The 26,664-nt window shown below is 33.1% G+C and overlaps 2 protein-coding genes across 2 annotated transcripts in view; one reads left to right on the forward strand and one right to left on the reverse strand.

The window, feature by feature from the left end:
- The window catches only part of LOC117113799 (uncharacterized protein KIAA0513-like), a 28,580-nt gene extending 10,651 nt beyond the window's left edge, over positions 1–17,929 (reverse strand). The window contains exons 1-4 of the mRNA XM_033257236.1: positions 17,785–17,929; positions 12,487–13,251; positions 5,860–5,908; positions 2,670–2,788 (exon numbers count right to left, since the gene is read on the reverse strand). Coding sequence (XP_033113127.1) covers positions 2,670–2,788; positions 5,860–5,908; positions 12,487–13,229 — 911 coding nt within the window. The 5' untranslated portion in view covers positions 13,230–13,251; positions 17,785–17,929. The remainder of the gene's footprint in view (positions 1–2,669; positions 2,789–5,859; positions 5,909–12,486; positions 13,252–17,784) is intronic.
- A 1,985-nt stretch (positions 17,930–19,914) lies between these two features.
- The window catches only part of LOC117113794 (metallophosphoesterase 1-like), a 12,427-nt gene continuing 5,677 nt past the window's right edge, over positions 19,915–26,664 (forward strand). The window contains exons 1-6 of the mRNA XM_033257230.1: positions 19,915–20,065; positions 21,220–21,511; positions 22,664–22,772; positions 23,929–24,032; positions 24,248–24,328; positions 26,397–26,589. Of these exons, the coding sequence (XP_033113121.1) occupies positions 21,249–21,511; positions 22,664–22,772; positions 23,929–24,032; positions 24,248–24,328; positions 26,397–26,589 (750 nt within the window). The 5' untranslated portion in view covers positions 19,915–20,065; positions 21,220–21,248. The remainder of the gene's footprint in view (positions 20,066–21,219; positions 21,512–22,663; positions 22,773–23,928; positions 24,033–24,247; positions 24,329–26,396; positions 26,590–26,664) is intronic.

Consider the following 26,664-nt stretch of genomic DNA (forward strand, 5'->3'; position numbering starts at 1 on the left):
AAATCAAAAAAGCGCGTCAAAATACGCGCTGCTGTCGTTAAGTACTTTTTGTGTGGTAAAGAATACAAAATTGCCTGACAACCAATACGCGCTCGTTTTGACGCGCTACTGTGATTTCACGAACTAACACAATCTACTTTGATTGTGTTAGTTCGTGATGTGAGCGACGATATATACTTACAGTACGCGATAAAGCAATAAAATATATATTAGGCCTATACCATGTTACTTTCATTTACACTCAACCTATGAATTGTACACCTTTGAATATGTATCTATGAATACGGTTTGTGTCTTTTGCCTTTGTATTATTTATCTTAAAAATATGCCTTGCCATTTGTGTCTTTTGAATATGTTTGTAGTTTTAGTTTTTTGACTATTAAGTAGTTTATGTTCCAACTGTTTCTTTATTGTAGTTACTTGTCTTTTGTGTCTTTTTATGTATTTTATTTTTATTCTCTATCGAAGCATCTGGAAAAGAAATTTCATGTGAAGAAACTTGTAAACGTTGACAAATGTATCTTGTATAAAGAGCAATTAGAACCTGAATATGTTGCTTGACAAATGTATCTTGTATTATAAAGAGCAATTAGAACCTGAATATGTTGCTTGACAAATGTATCTTGTATTTAAAAGAGCAATTAGAACCTGAATATGTTGCTTGACAAATGTATCTTGTATAAAGAGCAATTTGAACCTGAATATGTTGCTTCTCTGCAACAAAAAAATGATGCCACTTATGGACTAAATTATTAGGTTTCATATCTTGAACAGTGGATGCTCCAGAAACTTGCCAACAAGGTTCTGACATGTCTGACGAAGGGTTCTGAAACCAAGGGGCCTACTACAGCATTGGTCCTGATCCCAAAAAATCCTTGGTACAGTCCACGGGGAGAGTTGAGTATGGTCCAAATTGTGCTTTTGTGCAAAATAACATTTTTGTATTAAAAAATTTTTATTTTTACCTTATTTTTGGTCCAACGACCTTATTTTATGACAGAGGCAGATTAATGAGGGTACATATTTGAAGATTTAAAAAAAAATGGGGAAAAGAAAATTGCATTTAAAAGTAAGTTTGAAAGTGCCATTTCCCGCTATCTAAAGGTGTCAAGACAGAATCTTCAAATCTCAGCTGAGGTGGTCTAGTAGTTGATCCACCTGTAAAATTCCTCCCCTTTGAATTCTTGGATTCTTGGAACTAATTCAGTTTGGCTACCATCTTTATTATCACTTTTCAAGTGACTCCTTTAAAAATGTATAGTACAATGAATTGCCCATTATTTTAGTATGAACACCATTGGGTGCTACCTTCCAAATAGGAGATGCTAATCATAATATAACGCAATTTTGTTTCTACACAATGTTTCTATTTTCTAATTCATTTCATGTTACGTTAATTTACTACAATTCTATTCATTCTATTGTCTGTCAGACTCCTGCAATAACTACCAAAACCGTACTATTCATACTGCCCACAATTAATTAGTTAATTAACTGAATGGTAAATTAATAATTCATTACCACACGCTCAACAACGGGAAGGCTCTTCTACAAGTTCATAATTGACACACAATCGACATCAATGATGATAGCTACTTTTACGATGGGTGAGAAATTATCAATGTATATATAATGTATAATCTATAAGCATTTATACCACGCTAATTCCACCGGATTCATAGTGCTGATTGTCAAATTCAATGTAAAAACTGTAAAAGTGTTGGATCCCATTCTGATTTATGCAGTTTAACAAAAAAAATTTAACAAGAAAAAAAAAAAAACCTTTAATCTAATCCTTAGCCTATTTCTTAACTAAAATTAAAATATATAGTTTAATATATTTTACTTACCATTAATAAATGTTAAATATTACAGTACATATCATTTTGAAATTGTAAGTACTGTATGCAACAGGTTAAAGGTGTTATTAACTTTACATCAGATCAGTAAATATTCCCGCTCATATAAAAATTAGTTCTGTTTTCTAGTTTTTGCATGCGAGAAACATTACGAATTGAAAACAAATTGTTTCTATTACTATGATACTATGCCATAGATAACAATGACATCTTTTAACCTTCACCAGACTATCAATGTCATATTAGATTTTTTTTTTTTAAGTTTTGCCAATGTATCTGCTACTGTGTTATCTTTTCCATACAAGCAAATGACATGGCTTTTTTTAAACTATTATCTGTAAAATTGACTTTCAAATAATCTTCACAAAAATACTGATCGAGGCATTTTTATTTTCTACACATTATTTTATCATATATTGTTTCACAGCTCCTAGTTTGTTCTTCACTATTACTGTTAGTGTTTTTTTTCATCCTATGTTTATTATCATTATAATGTATTCCTTTTAATTTTTTTAACGATGTTTTTATAATTTTATATCATTTATAAGGCGTAATTCCACAGTTCCAAATCTGGGGTCTACATTTACAATATTTAAAAAATGGTTTACCCAGGGGGTTGCAGATGGTCGAAAACATTGTCAATATTGACCATGGATACGGTATGGATATGGTCAGTGGACCAAAAAAGGTTAAGAACCTAGGGCCTAATTGCATCCATATGACAATCCCTTTGTAAATCCCTGTAATTACTGTTATTGTTAAAGTTTGTGTGCAAGATCGGTCAAAAGGTCTACCATTGTTAACACTCACTCAAACAAGCAGACTGCAAAGAACTGCACAAGCCGGTAAAATGTCTGCTCTGCTACACACTTATTATAGATACGCTTGCCATCCACCAGCCTTGCAAACCATTTCCTACCTTCTGCAGTCTGAAAATTAGAAAATACAACCCACCAAATTCAAATGTTGAGAAAACTACTATTAGCAAACTAAAGTTACTCAAATACTGAATTAAACAGGCATGCTTTCAGGAAATCCTGACAGGGTTCCTTTGGAAGCTAAAGTTCTTGGTAGGGGCATCGAGGCACCCTGAACTGAAGCATTCTAGTATGTAGTGTATGGTAAATTTCATATCATTTTGATGGTTTTTGATGCATGGGGACAAGGTCTTTGGAGGGATGGTCAGGTTTTAAGGGTTTTCCTCACTCAAAACTCCTCTGGTTTGTTTCAGGCACCTGATGTATGTCTGTCTCTTATACACATCTAGATGTGTATAAGAGACAGGTGCATAGCTGGGGTGAAGTCATCAGCTTCTTTACACCTGAAAAATAAATAAAAATTATTATTTTGATTTGTGTCCGGAAAATAGCCTGACGTCATAACAACTGGACCACCGAGCTTGTGCTTAGTGAGTAGTGTTGAATCTAATTCCCAAGCTGCAGCAGGCACTGCAAATGCTATTTTGATGTGTGTTTGCATCAGGATTCAACACTAGTCACTAAGTGCAAGCTCGGTGGGCTAGTGGATATGACACCAGGCTAGTTATCAGGAGGTTGTGGCTTTGATTTCCACCTCAATCACTAGCAAATGTATTTTATTTTAAAGTATTTTATTTTTTATTTACCGTATTTCAAATAATCATCCATCAAAAACGATTTTTGTTTTCACTTACAGACAAAAATTGCAAAAAAACACATCAAAAATATAATACCACAAGGGGGTATAATTTGGAAACATACTTAGTTCAGTACGATATCAGGTCACATAGGGCAAAAACGTCACTCCTATGAATTTAAGTATTTCGTTAGCCAGTTTTTAAACAATGAAAAGTTAAAAATCCAAATAAATTCACTATATTCTTTTAATATTTGTTAATCAATTCTATATATTGTATATATTTTTGTTATGTGTCCACATTGAAAATCAGAGTACAGTAATAGTATTGAAAGTGCCTACAATGTAGAAAGAATAAATAAATGTAAAAAAGTAACAAACATTACTTTAAAATATCAATCCTTTCCACTCTACCAGACCCAAAGAATTGTGTGATCTTAGAGGTAGCATTTGCAAATTTAACCACAGGTGCAGTATGGTTGTGGCAGGTAGCATATGTCATTAAATATAACAAAAGACTGATATTGCATTTGCTTTTTATTTAAAAGAATTTATAATATGGTATTTTATTCACTCCCACTTACAAAGGTATTTCAAAGTTCAAATACTGTAGATTGTGTTATTATTGCTTGGTTGGAAAATATGAATATGGCAGGATATCACCAGTGGGGTTTATTTGAACTTGAATTTGCAGGCTGACACAATGATCCAGTGACCAAATTGCTGTCAGAAACACTCATTTTAAAGTCTTGAACAATACATATTTTTGTATCTTACCGTATGAGATAATGGTTTGGAATATTCTATAAGGTCATGTACAAAACATTGAAAAATGAATGAAAAAAAAAAACTACAAACCAGTACAATATTTATATAGCATCTTTATAGAGGCTGAGTATTCCAGTTTATTATAGAATGTAACCAGATATACAGGGGCCCTCTTAAATTAATGGAGAGAAAGTGTGATGATTATCATACCTCCATGTATAAACTAAGTGTTATTAAGGCTCAGGGCAGAAGTTAATCGTAATAGCATGCGTTATCACTAGGTATATGCCAAATACAAAAGAAGAACCTAAATGTATCACGACTTTACAATTATTATTACGATTCACTGGTAAATTGCGTATACATTTTTTTATTTGTAATTAAAATTTTTTTTTTTTTTAAATCCTATCAGCCAGAATTTGAGGGGGTGGGAGAAGGAACGCTAAATAAATACTTTTTTGTACAAGGCCTAATATTAACTTTAAGATTTTAGAGACATGACAAACGTAGGTAAAAAAGCGTTGTCCAAGAACACAAGTGAAATGCACAGTGAAGGTTCGAACCCCCGACCTTGATGTTGAGAGACCAAAAACCACTCCTGCTCCCAAACCACTTGTTTTGAATACACATTTTAAATATGTGTAGTTTTGAAGATGCAGGTGAAAATGACTCCATAGTTTGTAGGGATCATGAATTTGAAAACCATTGTCAAAATATTCATGCTCCCTGGCCATGTGGAGTCTTGAAATTTATCATTTACATGCAGCACGCAAAAATTATATATCATACAGTACTGCATAACTTAATGAACATTAGGCCCAATAAAAAAAATTATTAGTTTATCACCCTCGCGCGAATGCCTTTTATGGTACTGAAAAAAAAAAATTGTTGAAAAAAAATTTTTTTGAAAAAAAAAAAAAAATTTCTAATTTTTTTAAATTTTTTTTAATTTTATTTATTTTTAATTTTTTTTTTTCATTTATTTTATTAAATAGTTAGTAGATATTGTTTGCATGATCTAAATCATGTTTTACTTTGAATATCAATGCACCAGCAAACAAACCAAGGGTTACATTTGGCTTTAGCAAAATAAAAAATTTAAAAAAAAAGCCTCCCTCCCTCATCACTTTTCCTGCCCAGATAGGGTGATAAACTAATAATATTTTTTATAGGGCCTTAATCAAAAAATAAACAGTAATCAAAAAATGTATTAATAATAATGTTAATTTTGGTTTGTAATTATTTTGTTTGGTAGAATCATATTTAAACAATAATTAATAATCCACACCCCTATCCCTTGTTCAATAATCTCCGAATTGGACACCTTATTTTGATAAAATCTTTGTATGAAATTTCAATTTTGACTTCCCTGTTTATCTTAAATTTATTGATTTTTGTAATCAAACATTATAAATTTAAATTTTGCTCTATTTCACAGTGGGACTTTGTATTTGGTATATGTTTTTTCTGTTCTGTATATTATTTTATTGTCAATTGTGCCAATTCAGTACTTGCACTGCAACAACGAAATGAACACAGTAAAACATGAATTAAATTAATAAAAAAGAAGGAATTAAAATTGCTGAACAAAGATTAATACAGTACTGGAATTACTCACCCTACAATACTGGTCAAACTTGTGGTTATCTGTCTGTGTTATTGACCCACTGTAAGTAAACAAAACAAAACAGGATATACAGTACTGTAAATGTCAACAGAGTTCAAGCACGTACATTTCTATCAAGTATCTTGTTTAAATCCTGGATGTGTGGGTTCTTATCAACAAAGGTTGCATTCTTATCTTCATATATTAGGCAAGACTTTTTTATACCTTGTTTTAATAGCGAACCTGTCGTCCGCCAATAATGATGATTTAAAATTAAGATAAAATTTCATTTTTGGTCAATTAGTGCTTCCTCCACCCAGAAAAAAATCGAAATTTCAGAAAAAAAATTAAAGTTTATTTTTATTATGCCTGCTGCTGCCTTTAAATCTGTAAAAATAATATATGTAGTATATTTCTTCCTAATCATATAAATTTAAAGCATTAACCATCCCATTACTCAATGTTTACATTCACCAATAACTTTTTATTTTTATTTTCTCTTATTTCGGAAAAACTATTTGCTAAATAAAACAAATATATATATTTCTTTTTATTACCCTCCTCTGACGATCTTTAAAAAAAAAATTTCACGAAACAAGGAATAAAAAAAGTCTTGAATAGACAATCATCACAAAGAATTGTTGAAATAAATTTAAAATAATACTCAAAATGAAAATGGTACAGTAATGGGGAAATAGGAGGCTAGCCACCCCCCCCCCCACAAAAAAAAGACACCGAAAAAGATATAAGAAAACAAAACAGAGAAAGAGGGAAGCATAGTATCCCAAAACAAGCTAATTTTGGTTTAAATTCCAAGTACCAGTGTTTATCGTCACTGCTGAGCATTTCTAGACAAAAATCTCAAACAACTCCAATACATTAATTTATTTGATTGAAGTTAGCAAGTTTGTAAGGTTGCTCTCAGAGTAAAAATGCAGGAAGTGCCTATAAGTAATTAAGTATCATAAAAATTCAAACAGGTTCATGAATGTATGAGAATAATATTAGACAGCCCAAAGAACATGATTGACCATATCCCTGTCATCATTAATCTGAAATTTCTGGATAGATAATTAAAATTCAATAACAAAGTGTGACTCATTTAATAGCTGATTGATGTGCAGGTATCGTATCAGGATTAAATTCAGTGTCAGGATTTTTAAAAAAAGTATTATATCCAGTGTCAGGGGGGGGGGGGGGGGGGGGGGGGGGTAGGTCTGCCAGGGTACTGCATGTGGACAGTATTATACAATAACTGTATGGATACTATGGAGACATGTGTGTGGGCGATATGACACAGGACGGTGTCTATGTTCTATTACACTTAAGTATGAGCACAATGTTACTACATGTAAATACTCAGTATGGCAATCACGATATTATAGTATATGCTTTATAAGTTCATCCACTGGCGAAGATCCCTGGGAAGTGGGGTAGATCTGCCGCTCGAGGGAAATGTAGTACTGCATGTGGACCATCCTGTGAACATTTATTATAGGGACATGTGTACATGTGGGTGATATGACACGGTTTAATAAATATATAATTTGGGGTCAATGTACTATTGTAGACATACTGCAAAGCACAATGTACAACATGTACCAAAGACAGTATGGGAAATTAATTATTTGCATCCAGTTCATAAATATCCAATAGGGAGGAAGCTGTAGCAGGTCAATTACAGGCATTAAGCAGAATGGCTCTCACGATATAAAAATCTAAAACAATACAGGAAATATTATTAATGAATGAGTATTACTTTTAATATATGCCATCTGCGATGAAATCTGGGGGAAAAGACAACTACTCAAATTAAGTATTAAAAGTTGCTTATTTAAAAGATATTAATTTCAGCCGGCATTCCCAGTCTCCTTATTCCCTATTTTGTTTATTGTACTTTTTAGATTTGATATCCACATTGTGAGACACACTTCTTTCTTAATTTCCTCATTTTGATTGGACAGTTTTAATTTTGCTTTTACATGGTTGGTCTGTTGATAAAAACGCTAAATGTTTTGACATTTAATATTGAATAATTTCTTCAAGTAAAACCAGCATGTTTACTTTTGTTTTCTTTTGGTGTAAACAGTCTACAGTAAAACTGTTTATACCAACAAGTAAGCACGCAGGTTTTACTTTAAACAAAATTATTCAATAAGATTGGTCCTATAAATAATTAAGTATCATAAAAATTCAAACAGGTTCATGAATGTATGAGAGTAAATATTAGATAGCACAAAGAACATGATTGACCATATCCCTGTCATCATTAATCTGAAATTGCTGGATAGATAATTAAAATTCAATAACAAAGTGTGACTCATTTAATAGCTGATTGATGTGCAGGTATCAGGATTAAATTCAGTGTCAGGATTTAAAAAAAAAGTATTATATCCAGTGTCAAAGATCCCTGGGAGGGGATAGGTCTGCCAGGGTACTGCATGTGGACAGTATTACACAATAACTGTATGGATACTATGGAGACGTGTGTGGGCGATATGACACAGGACAGTGTCTAAGTACTATTACACTTAAGTATGAGCACAATGTTACCACATGTAAATACTCAGTATGGCAATCATGATATTATAGTATATGCTTTATAAGTTCATCCACTGGCGAAGATCCCTGGGAAGTGGGGTAGATCTGCCGCTCGAGGGAAATGTAGTACTGCATGTGGACCATCCTGTGAACATTATAGGGACATGTGTACATGTGGGTGATATGACACGGTTTAATAAATGTATAATTTGGGTTCAATGTACTATTGTAGACATACTGCAAAGCACAATGTACAACATGTATCAAAGACAGTATGGGAAATTAATTATTTGCATCCAGTTCATAAATATCCAATAGGGAGGAAGCTGTAGCAGGTCAATTACAGGCATTGAGCAGAATGGCTCTCACGATATAAAAATCTAAAACAATACAGGAAATATTATTAATGAATGAGTATTACTTTTAATATATGCCATCTGCGATGAAATCTGGGGGAAAAGACAACTATTCAATTTAAGTATTAAAAGTTGCTTATTTAAAAGATATTAATTTCAGCCGGCATTCCCAGTCTCCTTATTCCCTATTTTGTTTATTGTACTTTTTAGATTTGATATCCACATTGTGAGACACACTTCTTTCTTAATTTCCTCATTTTGATTGGACAGTTTTAATTTTGCTTTTACATGGTTGGTCTGTTGATAAAAACGCTAAATGTTTTGACATTTAATATTGAATAATTTCTTCAAGTAAAACCAGCATGTTTACTTTTGTTTTCTTTTGGTGTAAACAGTCTACAGTAAAACTGTTTATACCAACAAGTAAGCACGCAGGTTTTACTTTAAACAAAATTATTCAATAAGATTGGTCTGGTTTTAACTACTATCTGTTACACTTCTGCAATATTATAAATATACAGTATATGGATAGATGATGTTTTTTCATCAATCCAAATTGATCGAAACTTATGAATCGTCAAGAAGTCGGAGTTACTTTGTTTTTGTTTCATTGAGTTACACTCAGTGGGACACTAAAATATCAGTTTCTGCTGATAATATATATTTTTTTACTACAAAAGTCATCCATGAAATAAATTACCATAAAAATTTAAGGGTTTATAGGAAAAATATACTGTATGAACCTATTATTAAATCCCACCTGTCAATTGTTCTAATTTAACAGTTAGTAGCATCATTACAGTAGTAAATTAGTGCTTTACGGACAATCTGCAGTAAGGGCAAATAGATTATCACTCCCACCCGCGTCAAAAATTCGGGAAATATTGATGCGGGAATAAAAAAAATTTTTTTTGCCATATCAATTATTTCAACAGCATAAAAACAACTATGCAATTTTGTGACTTCAAATACATTTTTATTTAAAAAACTTTAAAATTAAACCAGTTTTTATACAATATTTACTATTACAGGCCAAACATAAACAGTCACTCCCTCATCGATAAAAACAAACTAAAGCGAAATTATCCATTGTTCCGATAAAAAAAAAAAAAAACCCGCCCTCCCTCATCAATTTAAAAAAATAAAAGAGTGACAAATCTAATAATTTTTTCTATGTGCCATAAAGACGAACGTGATTTTTAAAAATCTAAAACTTGAATTTCAAGTGTATAAGATGACCCCCCTGATTTTCAATAATACAGTAGTCTGCTATTTTAAGCCTTGTCTTATCCGCTAGTACTGTATATACGGTAGTTCTCTTGACTTTAGATAAAGGCTTCCGCACCAGTTCAAACGTTTCTCTTGGTTATACCTATTTATTTATTCTTGTTCATACGTGTGCATAAATTAATAATTGATATTGAAAATGTATCTGGCCGTTTCCTGTGATTTCTTCTTCCACTGCATGATCCTACAACAGTTCATTACGTCAATGACACCCCATCACATGATACTGCCACTTTGTTACTAAGCAACACTACCCAAATGATTGAATTGATACGGCTGAGTATCTCCGAAGCTAAACCACAGTCAATTGCTTGTAAAACTAAAATACTGTATTTTGACTTTATAATTTCAAAAAATTGTATATTTATTTGTGCCTTGTAAAAATTCTAATTAAAAATATATTCTTAATAAATATCATATTTTGGCAAGTGTTTTTTTTTTCTTTTATTATGGTTATGATTGGAAATTATTAGATATTGATATTTGGAAACTGTTGTGGTAAACCACTTGGAAGAAGAACCGTCACTGTCACATGCTAGGTGGAACAGCAGACAGACACAATTAACTTGATGATTATCACAATAAAATATAAGAAGCAAATCCACAAACACTTTTGTCTTGCCAAAATGGTGAATTGAATCTGGTAAAAATAACTTTTAAATATAATTCAGTATAAACTTTTGAATAACCTACCATTAAATTTTAGCAGCACTATACATTCACTTTACAGGTACTTTAAAATCTTTCAAAGTTTGTTTTGTATGAAATTTAAGTTTTTATTATCTGGACCCCAAGAAAGAACAATGTCCCCACATTGATTAGGTATCCAGAAAAAAATAAGTTTCTAATCTAAATCTAATCTATGTATGAATCTGTTTTTTTTCGTGGAAATTTATTGCGGGCCTCTTTGAGACGGCTTGTTGGCTGTAAGCCTTGGCTACCCACAATGAACAAAGTTCAATAAAAAATAAAAAATAAATTTAATACTTTTATACAGAAAAATGCTGGCAAGTTAAAGTGTTGAAGAAATGTAGTTTTAAAGGGTGTGTTGAGTGGCCATCTGTCCTCATAATGGTCAACTCAAGGGTACAGTATGCAAAAACCTGAAGCTAATTTTAACAGTCTACAAATAATATGGTGCCCTTGACTCTTCTACAGTAGAGTAGCAGAGGTTAGTTATTCAGTATATAATAGTAACAAACACATGTGACTTTTGTATATAATAAATGGAGTATAGATTACTTGCGTACACAAACATGTGACTGTACAATAATATGCTGGTTTAATTATTACTTTGGCATTCAAACACAAATCATGTGACTATCATAAATTCACTATATTGTTGATAATAAAATATTACATGCAAGTAGGACATATGTGACAACAATTAAAACAACATTAAACATGCTTAGATTTTAATATGTCTGGGATGAGGTAATAAAATCGGAAAATTAAAATTTAACATTTGATCAACAGACATAATACCATTCAATATAATTTGCACAGAAATGCCTGGTAATCAATTTTGAAGACTTGTCTCTAGTCAGTACCACAGGGAAAATTGAATTGTTTTAATGCGTTTTGATTGAATTTTTAGCAGGTTTCAGAATTTTACCTCTGATAATATAATTTGATACACAATGTATCATTTAAGTACCTGTATAATGTTTGAAATACTGTACTTCAGCTGTATTACCAGTACTTTTAATTCTTTATATTATATAAAATGGATGTACGAAAATACTGCATATCAAAATATATATATATTTTAATATGCAGTATTTCTGCACATCCATTTTTTAACCGGTTGTATCCTAATGTTTCATTATGATTTGTATTTTATAGTTAAATTTGATTCGTTATTATCCTGAACAGACAAAATTTCATGTATTTATATAAATAATAATAATAATATTTCAGCACTTATATAGCGCTCTTTACCGGAGTGTCACAGTGCTTAAAAAGTATGAACTATAGAAAAAGGTGAGTTTTAAGAATAGATTTAAATTTACATTGGAAACTTGTTAAATATTTGTACTTCTGTATCTTACCTTATGTTTTTATATTATAATCAAACTTGTATTTAACATTTTTATATTGTTGTAAATCCATTGTTTTTTACTGTGCTTACTGATAATGTATGTGACTTAAAATATATTTTAAATTGAGTACCGGTACTCGATTGTCAAACAAAAGTAAATTGGCTTGAAACATGTTTGTATTAATTTATGAGAGTATGATTGGATATTTTTGTCCAAGCTCCATTGAGTTTCAAATGTAAATCTGCCTTATCAACACTGATTTTAAAAACTTCCTTATGTACAATTTACGAAAAAAAATAGAACTTAACTCAAGATTTCAAAGTGAGCAATCCCAAAAAAAATAAGACAAAAATATTATCAAATATTTGCATAGTAAACATATTAAATTTAACAATGAATGTCGTTGTACAAACCTCTCATGAAAAATGCGCCTCACAAGATCTTTCATAAATGATTTACATTCAAGTTCATAGTCTCCAAGTTCATCATCACTACTAGAAAGTCCATCCGTCATTGTATCCTCCATCGTTCCCAATGTTGTGTCCTCTATTGTTTCTCCTGTTGTTTTGATGGCTTCTCCAGTTTTTGTCACATCTGCCTCTGCAGTCACCTCCACTGTTTCTGTTGTTGCTACAGAGTTCATTATTTCTTTTTCTACTTCTTCCACATTTTTTATAACTGTTTCTAATTCAATATTTGTTTCTTTGTGTTTAACGTTCGCATTCACTTCGTTTTCGCTGTTTTTCACAGTAAGTGAATTTGAGTTTGCATCGCAGACATCCTTCCGGAAGCCATCACTATTTTGTCGTTTTGAAATACTATCAAAAAAGGAACTCACAGCTTCGAACTTCCCTCTAAGTGCAGCTACGCTAACAGTCGATGTCACTACATCTGCGTCAAGTGATGACTCTGCATTTGTGTTGATACGCGAGTATGTTCCGTCGTTTGTAATTGATTCTGTAGCACCTGTCAGTTTACGAATTACACCATTAATATATCCTTCCCTTTGGTTAGATTCGCTGTGGTGGAGTGGACTGGTTGAAGTCATCATGGTTGAACTGGTTGAAGTACCAGCAGATTTAATTCCATCAGCATATGTGTGCGAGGAAGTCAAGCCTCTCCTTACCATTGGATCTTGGGACGATGACATCATCATCAGGGATTTCAAAAAAGTACCCCTGTATAAAAATAGAAACAATGTCAATGAGGGATATTCTAGAAGAAATTCCTCAGCATGCAATCGAGCTCTTTTGTATATCAAATTCAGGTTCCGTTTATTTTGTTCAAAAGGAAATTACATCAGGTGAAAAATACTCATAACACACATAATTTAAAAAGTATAATAAATTGTTTTTGTAAGTGGTTCAGATAGAGAGGGCTATTCAGCAGTTTCCATGAGTTTAATGGCTACTAATTAAAAACTCCTTATTGAATATGGTACAAAGGAATTATTTGAAATGTAATATTTTATGGATAAAAAATTAAATATTTAAATTAGTGCTTACATTTTATACAAAATAATATCACTAGTTTTCACTTAAAACCCAGAAAAAAGAAAATGTTTTGTTTCCCAGTTAACAGGTGCACTAAAGTTCCAATATTCTCTGTGCATACACATTTAATAAGAACATTTGAAGCTGAAATTACTTAATAAAAGATAAGAACAAAATAAGAACAAATTGAGGCCGAGGTTTTGGGTTTTTTTTTTAAATAGAAAAAAAAAACAACCAACCTTATCTGTACCATATGTGCAGTAGGTATGATTATTTAATACCCTCTATAATACAGTATGGTAATATACTGCTGTACAATTTTATAATTACCGGTATCGATCTTTGAAAAATTAGAACAAAATGAAAACGGCAAAAAATAATAATTTTACTGTTAATAATGAAAACATATCTTATTTTATATTTTTCTATATTCACTAATGAATTGTACCTTTATTTTAACACCTTTTATCTATTTATATTTGTGTATATGGTGTACTGCTTCTTATCCTTGGAAAGACAATTTCATGTGAACTTTTACTGACAATAAAGAGAAACTTGAACTTGAGTTCAAGTTGAAATTGAACAATTGTTTTGATTTTTGTCGAAGTTTATAATTTACGCTTGATCCTTTTAAATGAGAACTTCAATGAAATAATTGAATTTTCATTGAGGTAGGGATAAAAAGACTGATGATTTCTCCAGACTTTATCACCAACAGAATAAAACAACAACAAAGGGACAAATCCATGCAGTTGCTATTCTTCTGAAATCTCATGGTTCTTTAACTGCGTAAGCCACGTCCTGATTTAAAACCCAGTTTCAACTGGTTTCAAATTAATCATGGATTTAGATTAGTGAGCTGAACTATATTTAAGTTCAATATAGATTTCATCGTTTTGTTTTTTTTTATGATTCCTATCTGTTATTCCCTCTATTTTAGGTTTTGCATGTGTGTTTGTTGCTACCCCTCGACACACCTAACCATATTGGTTTTTTTGGTTTTTTTTGCATACGTCGAAATGAATAAAATACAGTAAAATAAATAAATTAATTTAGATTAAAATAAAACTGGGTAAAAAGCATGTTAAAAAAATTTACAAAAGGATCTAATTCACATTTTTATGAACATTAATGTAAATTTTTCAACTGTAATATGAATTTTTATATGAATTACTGAATAATATCACATTTTCATATGAAAATCATTAAATTGATAATGGATAAAAACTCTAAGAATTAATTAATTTCTTATATGCTTCACTGAGTGATTACCTGTTATGTTGTCATTGCCAGTAAAAACATAATTTCCAGTTTGTTTTGGACAATATTGTTTATGCTTAAAAGAAATGGAGGTACATTATAAATTGATCTTGTTAAAGATGCAATATCAGTCAAGAGATAAAAAAAAATAAAAATTTTAATTCCATATTTGAATTTCTTAAGTGGTATATGTAAGTAAGTTATTAACTTAAAATTTGAATTTAAAAAAAAATCCAGTCCATTTTCTAACAGTTAAATAATAAATTTCCTGGTAATCAATTTAAAGATTTTTATAGTAAAATGTCTACAAATCAGTGAAAACTACCTTTTTTCAATATATTTCTCATTGGAAGCTAATAATGTATTTGATCCTTTCAAATTTTTGAGGTAGTTTGTTTATTAATATTGTATTTATGTTCAACTGGATGAGTGCGGTTCGCAAGTGATTAAGTTTGCTTTTGTGTCCCTGCCAACTCATTCAATTTATTGTATTTGTATTTTGTCTATTCCACCATTGTATTGTACTTTGTTTTCTCGACAAATAAAGAACAACAGAATATCAGACTGTCTTATTTTAGACATAACTAATAATTAGCATAACAATTTAAAATGATTCCTCCATGAACACTGGGACTACACTAAATATTGAGCATAATACCAAGTACTAGTTTAAGTAGTACAGTAGTACTTGGCGAATAATGCTAACATTTGAGATGGTCCCTTCTGTGGATAGCATAGTATTGTGTGTCCATATGGTAGAATTAGGATGATTTTATCCAGGTTATTGCTGCAGTAAAACTAATGTAGTTAATTCAAAGTAAATTTTTACCACTTTGAATCACTGTGAATTTTGCAAAAAAAATTGAGCAAAACAAAAAAACACAACCTCTGTGTATTTGTACTTGTATTAATGCATGTGGTATCAGCACCCTTTAACATATAGTATAATAATAATATAATAACATATATGACATAACTCCACCACTGCACTATATTTTCAGCAGACTTAAATGGTTCAGTTAAATTAGTTGGTAGGGGGGAAGGGGAAGTAATTATGCGGGAAAACTGTTGCGGTAACAATTTTCAGTTGAATGCCACAAGATTTACTGCACAAATAATGAGAGAAAGCCCGACAATCACTTTGCATGCCCGGGAGTCGTCAGCCAAAGTAAATTCTATGGAAAACATGCGCATGCACAACAGATCATTTTGAATGACGATCCGTTCACACTCCCACCGACAATCAGCAGGCAGCGCTTACAGGGAGCGAAGTTGGATTCGTACGCCAACAGTCGTGGCGCGGTGAGTGCACGGCCTTAGGGGTGCGAAGATCATTTTGAGTTTGAAAAGATAAAAGTCGGCCAACAATGAAGACAAAAAATAACTACGGAACCACAAATTGCAGATTAGTAGAGTGCGGATTTTACTTTCTGTCAGACACATGTTTTGTACACGCATTTATATTTAATATTTGCACGTTTAAATTAAAAACCATATGACATGGTGTATAAGTGTTTATGGTGAGTAGGGTTTACTGAGCTGCACAGAAGCAGTCCCGACCAGTTTGGTTTTTCATTCATTTGTACAGATTTGTTGCCCATTCACAGTCACATCCACAACAACCACAATATACAGGTATAGTACCTAGTTTATAATCTCCTTCATAGATTACAATACAGAGAAAGCACTGACCATAGAAAAAGCACTGACCATAGAAAAACCACTGACTGAATTCACCAGAGCCCAAGGCTATTCTTATGTAAAAAACTTTGACAAGTAGGCCTATTTTACTGATGCCACTTTTTTTTAGGCCCAGCATCTTCTTATAAAAAGTAAGGATCTAATACATTTTATTTTTAAAATTCCAATAAAACACAGATCATTGTTTTAATGTGGTTATAGTTTTGGACAGTATTTCAAAATAATATGATTTGGGCTTTTTAGAGGTGCTTTGCCTCCTCCATCACTGGTTACCGTCCTGTGCAAGTTGTATTATTGACAGTGTAAAGTGTAATAAATAAAATAAAATAATTTATACATCAACTGATGTATAAATTTATTTTTCAATCTGTCTTGGAAGTTATTAAACCATTTCATGTTTAAGTCAGCAATTCAATGTTTTAAATTGAATAGTCATATTAGGGCCATGTATTTAATTATAAGTATTTCTCATTTTAGTTTCGGGAAATTGTATTTAAAATGGGGTTGTTGTTGGTGTTTGTATTCAGTTGCATGTCTATAGGAGTGCCCGGGGAGCATGTTCCCCCACCTTTCAAAAACCCCACTTGACACCCCCCCCCCCCCCCCCCCGCAAAAAAAATAAAATCATTAAGTTATTCAGTGTTTGCGCCAGTGGGGGAATTACCTAATACAGTACTCCCAATTCCCGGACCCTGACCGAGACTCCAGTGGGCACCTTAGTTCGGACACCCTGTCGGACATTTCGGACACCCCGCCCCCTCCCCGTTGCAAATTTCTGGAGCCACCACAATACTGAAAGTAATACATAGTTACATTCCTACACTACTATTCTATGGCTCATAATTATGGTTAATTAGCACCTGTTTTCTTTTGGTAATGGGATAATTCTTGCTTAACCATGAAGACCTAACCGTGAACAGGGTATCATTTATAATGATGATCTGATCGAAAACTGACAGCCAACAAAGCCCGCAACTACGTATGGTACAGTAGGCCTACAAACATATTATATTTAGTATTAGTAGTTAGCATTTTTTTTTTCATCCAAAGAGGAGCATGGCAAAGCCATAGCATTATTAGTAATAATAGCGTACTGAACATACAGTAAGTGCAGCGGCAAGGACGAAGGACGACATCTGACATCAGATCAGAGATCACAACATTAAATCCTCCTCAGCCTATCCCGTTCCCGTTCTAACATTACACACACAGAAAATTATATATTTTATATTACAGAAATAAAAACAATGTACAAACCTTAGCCTTTACTCATCATCAAAATCGTTGCTACCTCTAACATCGATACTAGAAGACTAGAAATCAAAATTGTGTGAGTGAAATTAAAAATCAACACCGATCAGCACTTAAGTGTTAGTTGATAGCTCAATGCAACACTGTCCAATCATATTACAGTAAATATTACAACTCATGCGTTATTGGTTAATTTATTAAACCTATCTACAATGCTTAATTACGTAGATGGCGCTCTTTCTGTAATTAAGAATGGACTTAAGTTCTGCCATCATCATGGATAAAACATGCAAACAAGTATTTAGTTTATAAGTTAATTGACTTGCTCAATTTAAACTACAATTTCAATAACTCACAGATCAGAAAGGAATCGCTTTTTATTGATTTACAGATGTTTTACTATACGAAAATTCTTATATAAAACAAAAAGACAGTAACTCCGAAAAGAGACAGACACATTTTGAGAAAAAATTCTTATTTCAGAGTGCCCACAAAAAGGGTAAACTAGGCCTGCAACTGTCTGTACGAAGATTATGAGATGATATCATAATGTAACATCCGTTAAATATTGTCGAGGAAAATGTTGTCCTTTTCTCATTTTTAGTTGAAAGCTAATAACATAATAAAGTTTAGTACAGACAATCAATTTTATTTGATAAAAACTTGTGACATGCCACGATGACATCACACCAGGACATATGGATCGAAACATCATGACTATGTAGCCTATGGGCACTGACAACAGTTTTATTGTTTTTGTTTTTTGTTTTTGTTTTTGTTTTTTTGTCAAAAGAAAATTTGATAGTCTTGGCAGAGCTTTAGAATACAAAGTAATTTCATCAAGTATAGATGTACGTGGCAGTATATATTTACATTCATTGACCCTCAGCCCACTCAGTGAACTTTTGATACTTATAGTATTTCTTATGTTTATCGATGTCATTAAATTATGCATTTCAGATAACATCGACATAATTAAAATATTTCTACGTTATCTGTAGGTCGGAGAGGTCAACATCGCTAGGCAACATTATACACCGCTTAGTATTTACCGGTACATTATTACACGAGTCAGCCATACTGTATTTGATTACCAATGCCAGGTCGCTATTGAAACTAACTACTATTTAATTACAGGGTCGGATGTAGTTACACACGTTCTTATTTTATACACAATATAATATCATTTTTCGATTTGTGTTGCGCGTAGTATAACTAAATGAACTTTCCCAACCGAGAAGATCAATTCAAAGTTAGGTCCTAATTATTTGCGTCCTAATTTTTGACAAAGTGATGCGGTTTTTCTATTTAATTAAAATTACCATTAATTATTTATTAAACTATATAGAGCATCGCAATGTTTTGTTCATCAAATATATTTCGCATATAGACACAATAAGAATTATTGTGTTGCAAGTGATTTGAAACTTACCTTTGTGTGATGAAACGGCAATTTATGAGTTATTAATGAATTATATTTTGTAAGTACTATGAAGAAAAGTTATTAGATTTTGTGATTAGATTATGTCAAAAGAAAACGTTAACACAATTTTGCAGCAATATTACGTTATCAAAGTTATTAGTATCTAATTATATATATAAAACGGTATTGTAAACATAACATTTTTAAATGGAAATGATGCTGCGCTCGAAACATGTAAGTTTTGAGCGCGCAATCGACCTTTCCAGCAGTGTCAATCTAACTGATGACCAATCAGAACAGGGAAGGCTGAATACGCCTTTGTTCCACAAACGCACCTCAGCTCTGCGTACGTTTACGCTTTTTTCCCCTTCCCCTTTTTTTGTGTAGGACCTTAGCAAAAATATTTAAGGACGGGGCTTAGCGGAAACATGTGTATAACAGTAATGCTCTTTTTAAAATTTATTATTTTGCAATTTCATGTGAATGACCATTATTGACGCATAAGTTTCATATATAAGTTTTGAATTTAGAAAGAGTCTCTTCCAGCAGGGCCATCTCAAGGTGTCTCACTCCCGGTCTCACTTCATGGAACAATTTGTCAACTGCTGTAGACTGTTTATTGGCAAATACAAAAAACAAAAGCGCACGGCTTTATACCGCGATTTGTTTGTCCGGTGTAATGTTTGTCCGGTATTACGCAATCAGCACGTGATTTCATTGGTCCCATCAGAGAGGAGCAGTACCTCCATTATTTGCATGATGGCGGTGGACTGATCGCTGGTGAATGCTTGATTCTGGTACCGAGGCGATAGATTGTAGGCCTAGGCCTAATTTCTGCATAAACTAATTAGAGCCTGTGCTTTGGTAAAGACAAAACAACAGTTTACTTTAAAAATCTCATTTTAATTAGGCCTAGTTGGCCTCTCTTTAGGCACCTACCCTACCCCTAGTTAGGCTAGGCCCTAAGGCCTGGAGTCTAGCTAGGCCGAAAGCTTCCAAGGCGAAGACATACACTAGAAAGGTAGGACTGCCTGGACCCATGTGGCCTGGGCTTGGCTACTGTAAAGTAAGTCTACTTATAAACCACTAGAACCCAGGGCCTAGAGAGGCCAACCCTAGAGACTAGGCCTAGCCTAGATTTAGACCATGACTTTGAAAATGCATGGATCGTTTTCATACAACCAAAATTCTGGGGAATTTGAAAGATGTGTGTTACTGGTTGTGAAACTTTAGTCCTGTTGTATTTTTATTCTGATCTGTGAATAATGGTAACTAACAAAAAGTTAGTGGCTGTGTGCAAGCTCCTTGCAAGTGGTTATAACCAAGATGATTAAGCAGAATGAGTGGTGCAGACCTGATCCGGCAGCAGTGGGTTTGGGCAATTATTAAGGTTGTGGGGTAGGGTGGCTGATTTTTTAATACCAAATTATATGTTTTTTTAGCATAGATGAAACACTGCAGCATTTTTTTTGTTCTCCCAATGGCATTGCTTAGCTGAGGCATAAGCGTAATTTACAGGCTATACTTAGGCCAGTCAGTATGAGCAGTGATGTATCTAGAAGTCTTACAATGATGGCGCTGATGAGGGGCACGAAGATGAAGTGGGGCTCGATGTCCAGTTGAGGGGCGCTAATTCGCAAAATATGTTGATTTTCAACTACTTGACCATGATTTTTTTTTTGTTGGGGGAAACTGGGGGGCATGAGTAATTTCTACTCCCCTTGGGGGGGGGGATGCCTTCCACCCTCCCCTAGGTACGCCACTGGCAGTTCCTTTAATTTTTTCTTTGATTTATTACTTAACAATTTACAACATTTATTTAAAAGTTATTCTGTCTTGTTACTAATGTTTTTGAGATGAGGGCGTTAACACATTATCTCTGTATATGTTCGTCTAGGTCTACATGTAGTTGCCTCAAATCAGATTTTGATCCCCAACAGGCTCCAGTGACCCAGTTGGTAAAGGCATCTGCATATATAGCATATAATAAAATTTAAGTTACACTTATCAATTTTCAGCATGATAGGGTGCAATTGTGAATGGATAGATGGTTGGTTGGTTCAAGTTGCTACTCCCTAGTTCCATGATTCTAAACTGGAAACATTTTCTGAAATTTTCAAGTTTAGTACTTTTACTGCTGCTGGCATGCGAGTACCTAGTTTACTATGTCGTGATTGCACGATGTTCGTGGCCACCGTTGACAGTGGATAGGGGCGCTGTGTCAGATGAGCCAACATTGCATGCCATCTTCCTATCTGATCCGCACTTGTTGGGGACAAGAAATGGTCATTGGTTTGACAAGCTCAGAAGGTAAATTTTTTTATATTCCAAATGATAAACTTATAACTAGTAGGTACACGCTCTTCCCTGCTCATTTTAATAATCAACTGTCATTTCAACATAACAGTGATAATAATAATAATAATAATTTAGATTTATATAGAGCCTTACACGAATAAAATCCTCAAAGCACTTAACAATGATTACATGTATTTATTTATTTTAATTAAAATAATTTAATTATAATACAAACAGGGTCCAAATATCCTGCAAATTGCCAGGGTTTTCCGCCGAAATTGAGGCAACCTCCCACAAGCAAGCAATAAACCTTCCGGAAAAAAACATCCCCTAGTTTTTTCTATTGCATCCCTCCCTAAAGTGAGTTGGTGATTGGAAGCAACGTGTGCAGTAAAAAACCCGATAGAGCTTCCTTTATGCAATGTACTGTACAACCTCCTTCACTGCCTGGGAATATACCTAGACATGTTACAATTTAATGCACACAGACTAATTCATTCGATGCCACATCATTCTACCCGTAGACAGATTCAATCCTGCTGGCCTAGGCCCCCACAATTTCTAGAAATTGTAAAGAGATGTAACGTGTGCAGTAAAAAACCCGATAGAGCTTCCTTTATGCAATGTACTGTACAACCTCCTTCACTGCCTGGGAATATACCTAGACATGTTACAATTTAATGCACACAGACTAATTCATTCGATGCCACATCATTCTACCCGTAGACAGATTCAATCCTGCTGGCCTAGGCCCCCACAATTTCTAGAAATTGTAAAGAGATGGGGAAAAAATGAAAACTATATTCAAATGTAAATCTAAGAAGGCCATTTCTGGCCATCTGGAGGTGCCATTTCCATAAAATGTCCTACCTTAGCCCCAGCCATGGAGGGATTGAAATGATCTAAACCCTCCATCACTAAAAGTCTCTCCCTGGTCCTCCACTATGTCAAATTCTTTGATCAGGTACCCATCTATACTATCGGGAGGTGAGAGACAATGTTGGTTAAGTGCCTTGCCCAAGGTCACATGTGAAATGCATAGTGAAGTTTCAAACACCAGATTTTATTCAGAGCCTGAAACAAACTGCAGCACCACCTGTTCCCAAATGTTTATTCTATATAATATATTCTATATAAATATAATATATGTGAATATTATTCCAGAGAATGGCAGATGGAAAGAAGCTTTCAAAGTGCATTGACTCTGTTTTCACCAGATGTTGTGTTTGTTCTGGGTGATCTGATGGATGAGGGAAAATGGTCTTCAGATAAAGTATGAAGAGCTTTATTAATGAATTCATTAATTTTTTTTATTTAAAACTATAAACACCATCATGAATTTCTGTGTTATTAATTCATAGGTATTATTACCATACTGACGTACTGTTGCATGGATTGATCAATAATCTTTAAAGTAATTATAATGAACTAAATGAAAATTAAATTTAAGGACCAAGAATATTCATCATTTGATAGTTATAAAGGAAAAGCAATCATCAATTGCAGTATTATAAATGATGAATAAATCTGAAAAGCATCTATCATGTCACTCTGATATTAATGAAAGTTTGATCCTTCCTGGAAATTTCTGTTGTTTCGTTTACAATTTTATGCATAATAGATATACAGTATGATGCCTGAATAAATAATATTAACAATTAACAAGTAGTTGTAGCATATCTGGTAATGGAATTGGTTTGGCACAGCGTGAACAGTTTGGTTTCCCAACTTTAAGGTCGTTTTTTCAATCCCTTGCTTTGCTTTTCGCTTGTGTCCTTGAGCGAGGCACTTTATCTGCATTGCTTCTTTCAACGTAGGAGTATAAATGAGTTCCTGGTTGGGTTGCCTGCTCATCAGCAGATTACAGCAGCAACACTTAAATGGATCCAGTGACCTGGGATAGAAGCACTACGCATCTGCAAATAAACATTAACTTTGCAGCATCATTAGTTATGTTAAGACAGCCTTTCGTTGTCTCTTAACGATTATTTTGCACACAGATCCTTGAAATTGTAAACAATTATGAAAACATTGTGTCTGCAAAGGTTTAAACTTCACAGGAAATGTTATTTTGGCACTTATTTGTAGGTGATAATTTTTTGGAAAAATAGAGGTCATTATAAACGATTGTATTTACTTGCAAGCTCAGAAATAAGTGCGTATTCCTTACATTCTTTGTGTACGCGAAGTACACACTTACTCCTGAGACTGCTCAGGGATAAATCATCTGTAGTAACGTTGAAGTAACTTAATACAAAGAGTGTCGATAGGAACTACCCAAGGCTTACGACAAGTAAACTCCACTGTAAAGCTTACTTCTAACTCATTGGAATGTGCCTATTGTGCTGAATTGCACACATTTTCCTGAAAACATAAGTAAATTCATAAGATTCAATTTTTTTATCAAGTGGTATTTTTTTGTGTTGTAGGAATTCCAAGCAACAGTTGCACGCTTTAGGAAGATGTTCAGACAAGGAGTAAATGGCCAGACACATGTCGTCGTTGGTAATCATGACATCGGGTTTCATTACCAGTATGTGTACATTTCAATTTGATTATGCTGCATTTTGTTGATTTACTCTTTACAATTTTTATCCTTTAAAAAATACTTTAAAATCTAAAATTTATTAAATTTATTACATACTAGTCAATAAATTGTATGAAGTTTGTCTATAAAGTGCTATAAGTGTTTCATTTTACTTTAGTTTGCCTGACTAACACAGCTCCACCTATTGTATATTCTTTTAGCACTAATCGGGATCTAGTTGAGCGATTTGATCAGGCGTTTGATATTTCATCTGTCAATATCATTAACATCAAGAATATCTTGTAAGTAAATTACACAATTTGTTTAACTGTTTGTTATCTACTGTAAGTATCACCTTTCTCAGACCAGGCTGGTTTTGGGGGTTCCTTTTTTGACAAGTTTGCCACTGTCGTAGTATTTTATCATAAACCTTGTTTATTAAAGAAACACTTCTGAGTTAAATTTGGCCTATAGGAAATCCCCCTCCCCATGAAAACCTGTATCTTTTGTGTTATTTTTCCCTTAACATCATTTGTTTAATTGTTCTCTAATTTCCCCATTGTCTAAGTTCCCCTTAAGGTAGGTTTTAGTAACATTATTATTATTATTATTATTATTATTATTATTATTATTATTATTATTATTATTATTATTATTACAGTATTATTATTATTATATCTGTGATATATTGCAAGTATAACTTTTCTCTAAATCTAAAACTTTGCGTTACATTAGCTAGGGAATGATTTTTTTTCCTTGTTTTTAATTGCAAAACGAAAGGGACAAATATTACTCAACAGCACTTCCCTGTGTTCAACAGAGGAACCACTTGTGAGAAGCATTTATATGCGGTGTATAGTATACTTTCTCTAGATCCATGCTTTGCATTTTACAATTAAAGTCAAGTCAAAACTGCTTCAAGCTTGCCAAACTACTACTGAAAATTTAGAAAACTAAAACTTTGTCCATACTATGAAATTTTATGTGACAAATAACTGTGACATTATCATATGAGCTCATCACACAAATTTGTCACATCAAATTTGAGAGTGTGGACAGGTCTTAACATAACTTGAGAATTTGACACAGTTTGAAGCGGCAGCCTTTGGATGGGAAATGGTGCTAAACATCCAAGAAGAATGGGATGGGTTTGTTCGGTGTAAACACCAAGGATAACCCACAAAATCTGAAGAAGACTTATTTCCAGTGGGGTCTTTCTGGTGGTGATTGGGCAGCTGTATACCGGGAGACAATCCCCTTCTCCTTTCCAAAGAGTGTTACTGCATTCTTTAACATGCACATGGGCCATATTGCACACTGGACCAACGGCTGAAATGTCTCATGCGAAAGACGGTGCGCTATCGTAACTTACATTTCAGCCCATCCAGCTGAAACACAAGGACAGCAGCGATAGGAATTGAAACGGGGACCTCCACGGTTCAGCGCACACACAGTGGCCACCACCAGTTTAACTGACTGAGCTAAGTTGCTCACATTTATTTAACTGCATATCTTGCATAAGTTTATGCATAAAAACTATTTCATGCATTGACCGTTTAAAAATAGAACGTTAACTGTAGGCTATACTTTTTGTTAAATAGGTACAATTACCAATTATTAGTGATTCTCACTTTATCTTCTGTATACCATAATTATATAGTTTCATAGTTAACATATTTATACATTCCGTTGTCAAAATTGTGTCATTTTACCCTTGCTAGTTTAATGGTTTTGGTTCTATAGATGTATCATCACTAATCAATCATTCCATCCTACTAAAGAATACTCTTTTTTATCTAACAATGCACCCAAGTTCTTAACCCCTACCTTGACTTTAGTTGTAACTCACTTCCTGTCAAATATGACATTCCGTTAATAAGTGTACCCTCGCGTGTATGCTGCACTTGTGACTTGGCTGCGTAGATTTCCATGTACTTATAACATGCTAATTCAGATGACTCAACTGATGTTTCGTTGAACATTTGTTCTATTTCCATTTTTATCCAGTGAAATCAGAGGTGGATTCAGGGGGCCCAGCAGACCCTGACCCCTGTAAATTTTTGTAAATTGTTAATCCTCCACCAGCTCCCTATTTGTAAATCTTGAACAAATTACTGTTCTTAAAATTCACTTTCGCAGCAAAAACTAAAGTTGACTAGTAATTCCCCTGAATGACTCTAGCTATAATATTCCTTAACTTTGTGGCTGTATTTTTGTTGTTATATTTTATTATAGACATCTGATGTTTGCACATGTTATATGTGTTATATAACACTATTATTATTATTACTATTATTATCAATTAGTTGTAATATTTTGTATAAATTATGTTGTAAAATTTAATCTAATTATTTCCAAAATCTGTTATAGATTTGTTACAGTAAACAGTGTTGCCATGGAGAATGATCAGTGTTCCATGTGTACTGATGCAGCGTTTAGACTGGTAGAAGTATCAAGTCAACTAAACTGCTCACGCTTTGGTACAGCAACTGGAAGGAAAGGAGGAGAACAACTATGCAACAATTATGAAAATTTACCAAATGTAGCTCCAATACTTTTGCAGGTATGAATAAATATTTTATTTAATTTTTTTTTTTATATATTTTTTTTTATCTAAATTATTTGTCAATCAATTTAT

This window comes from Anneissia japonica, unplaced genomic scaffold (genome assembly GCF_011630105.1).
Source record: "Anneissia japonica isolate Jap-2015-1 unplaced genomic scaffold, ASM1163010v1 scaffold287949_len505691_cov196, whole genome shotgun sequence".
Taxonomy (NCBI): domain Eukaryota; kingdom Metazoa; phylum Echinodermata; class Crinoidea; order Comatulida; family Comatulidae; genus Anneissia; species Anneissia japonica.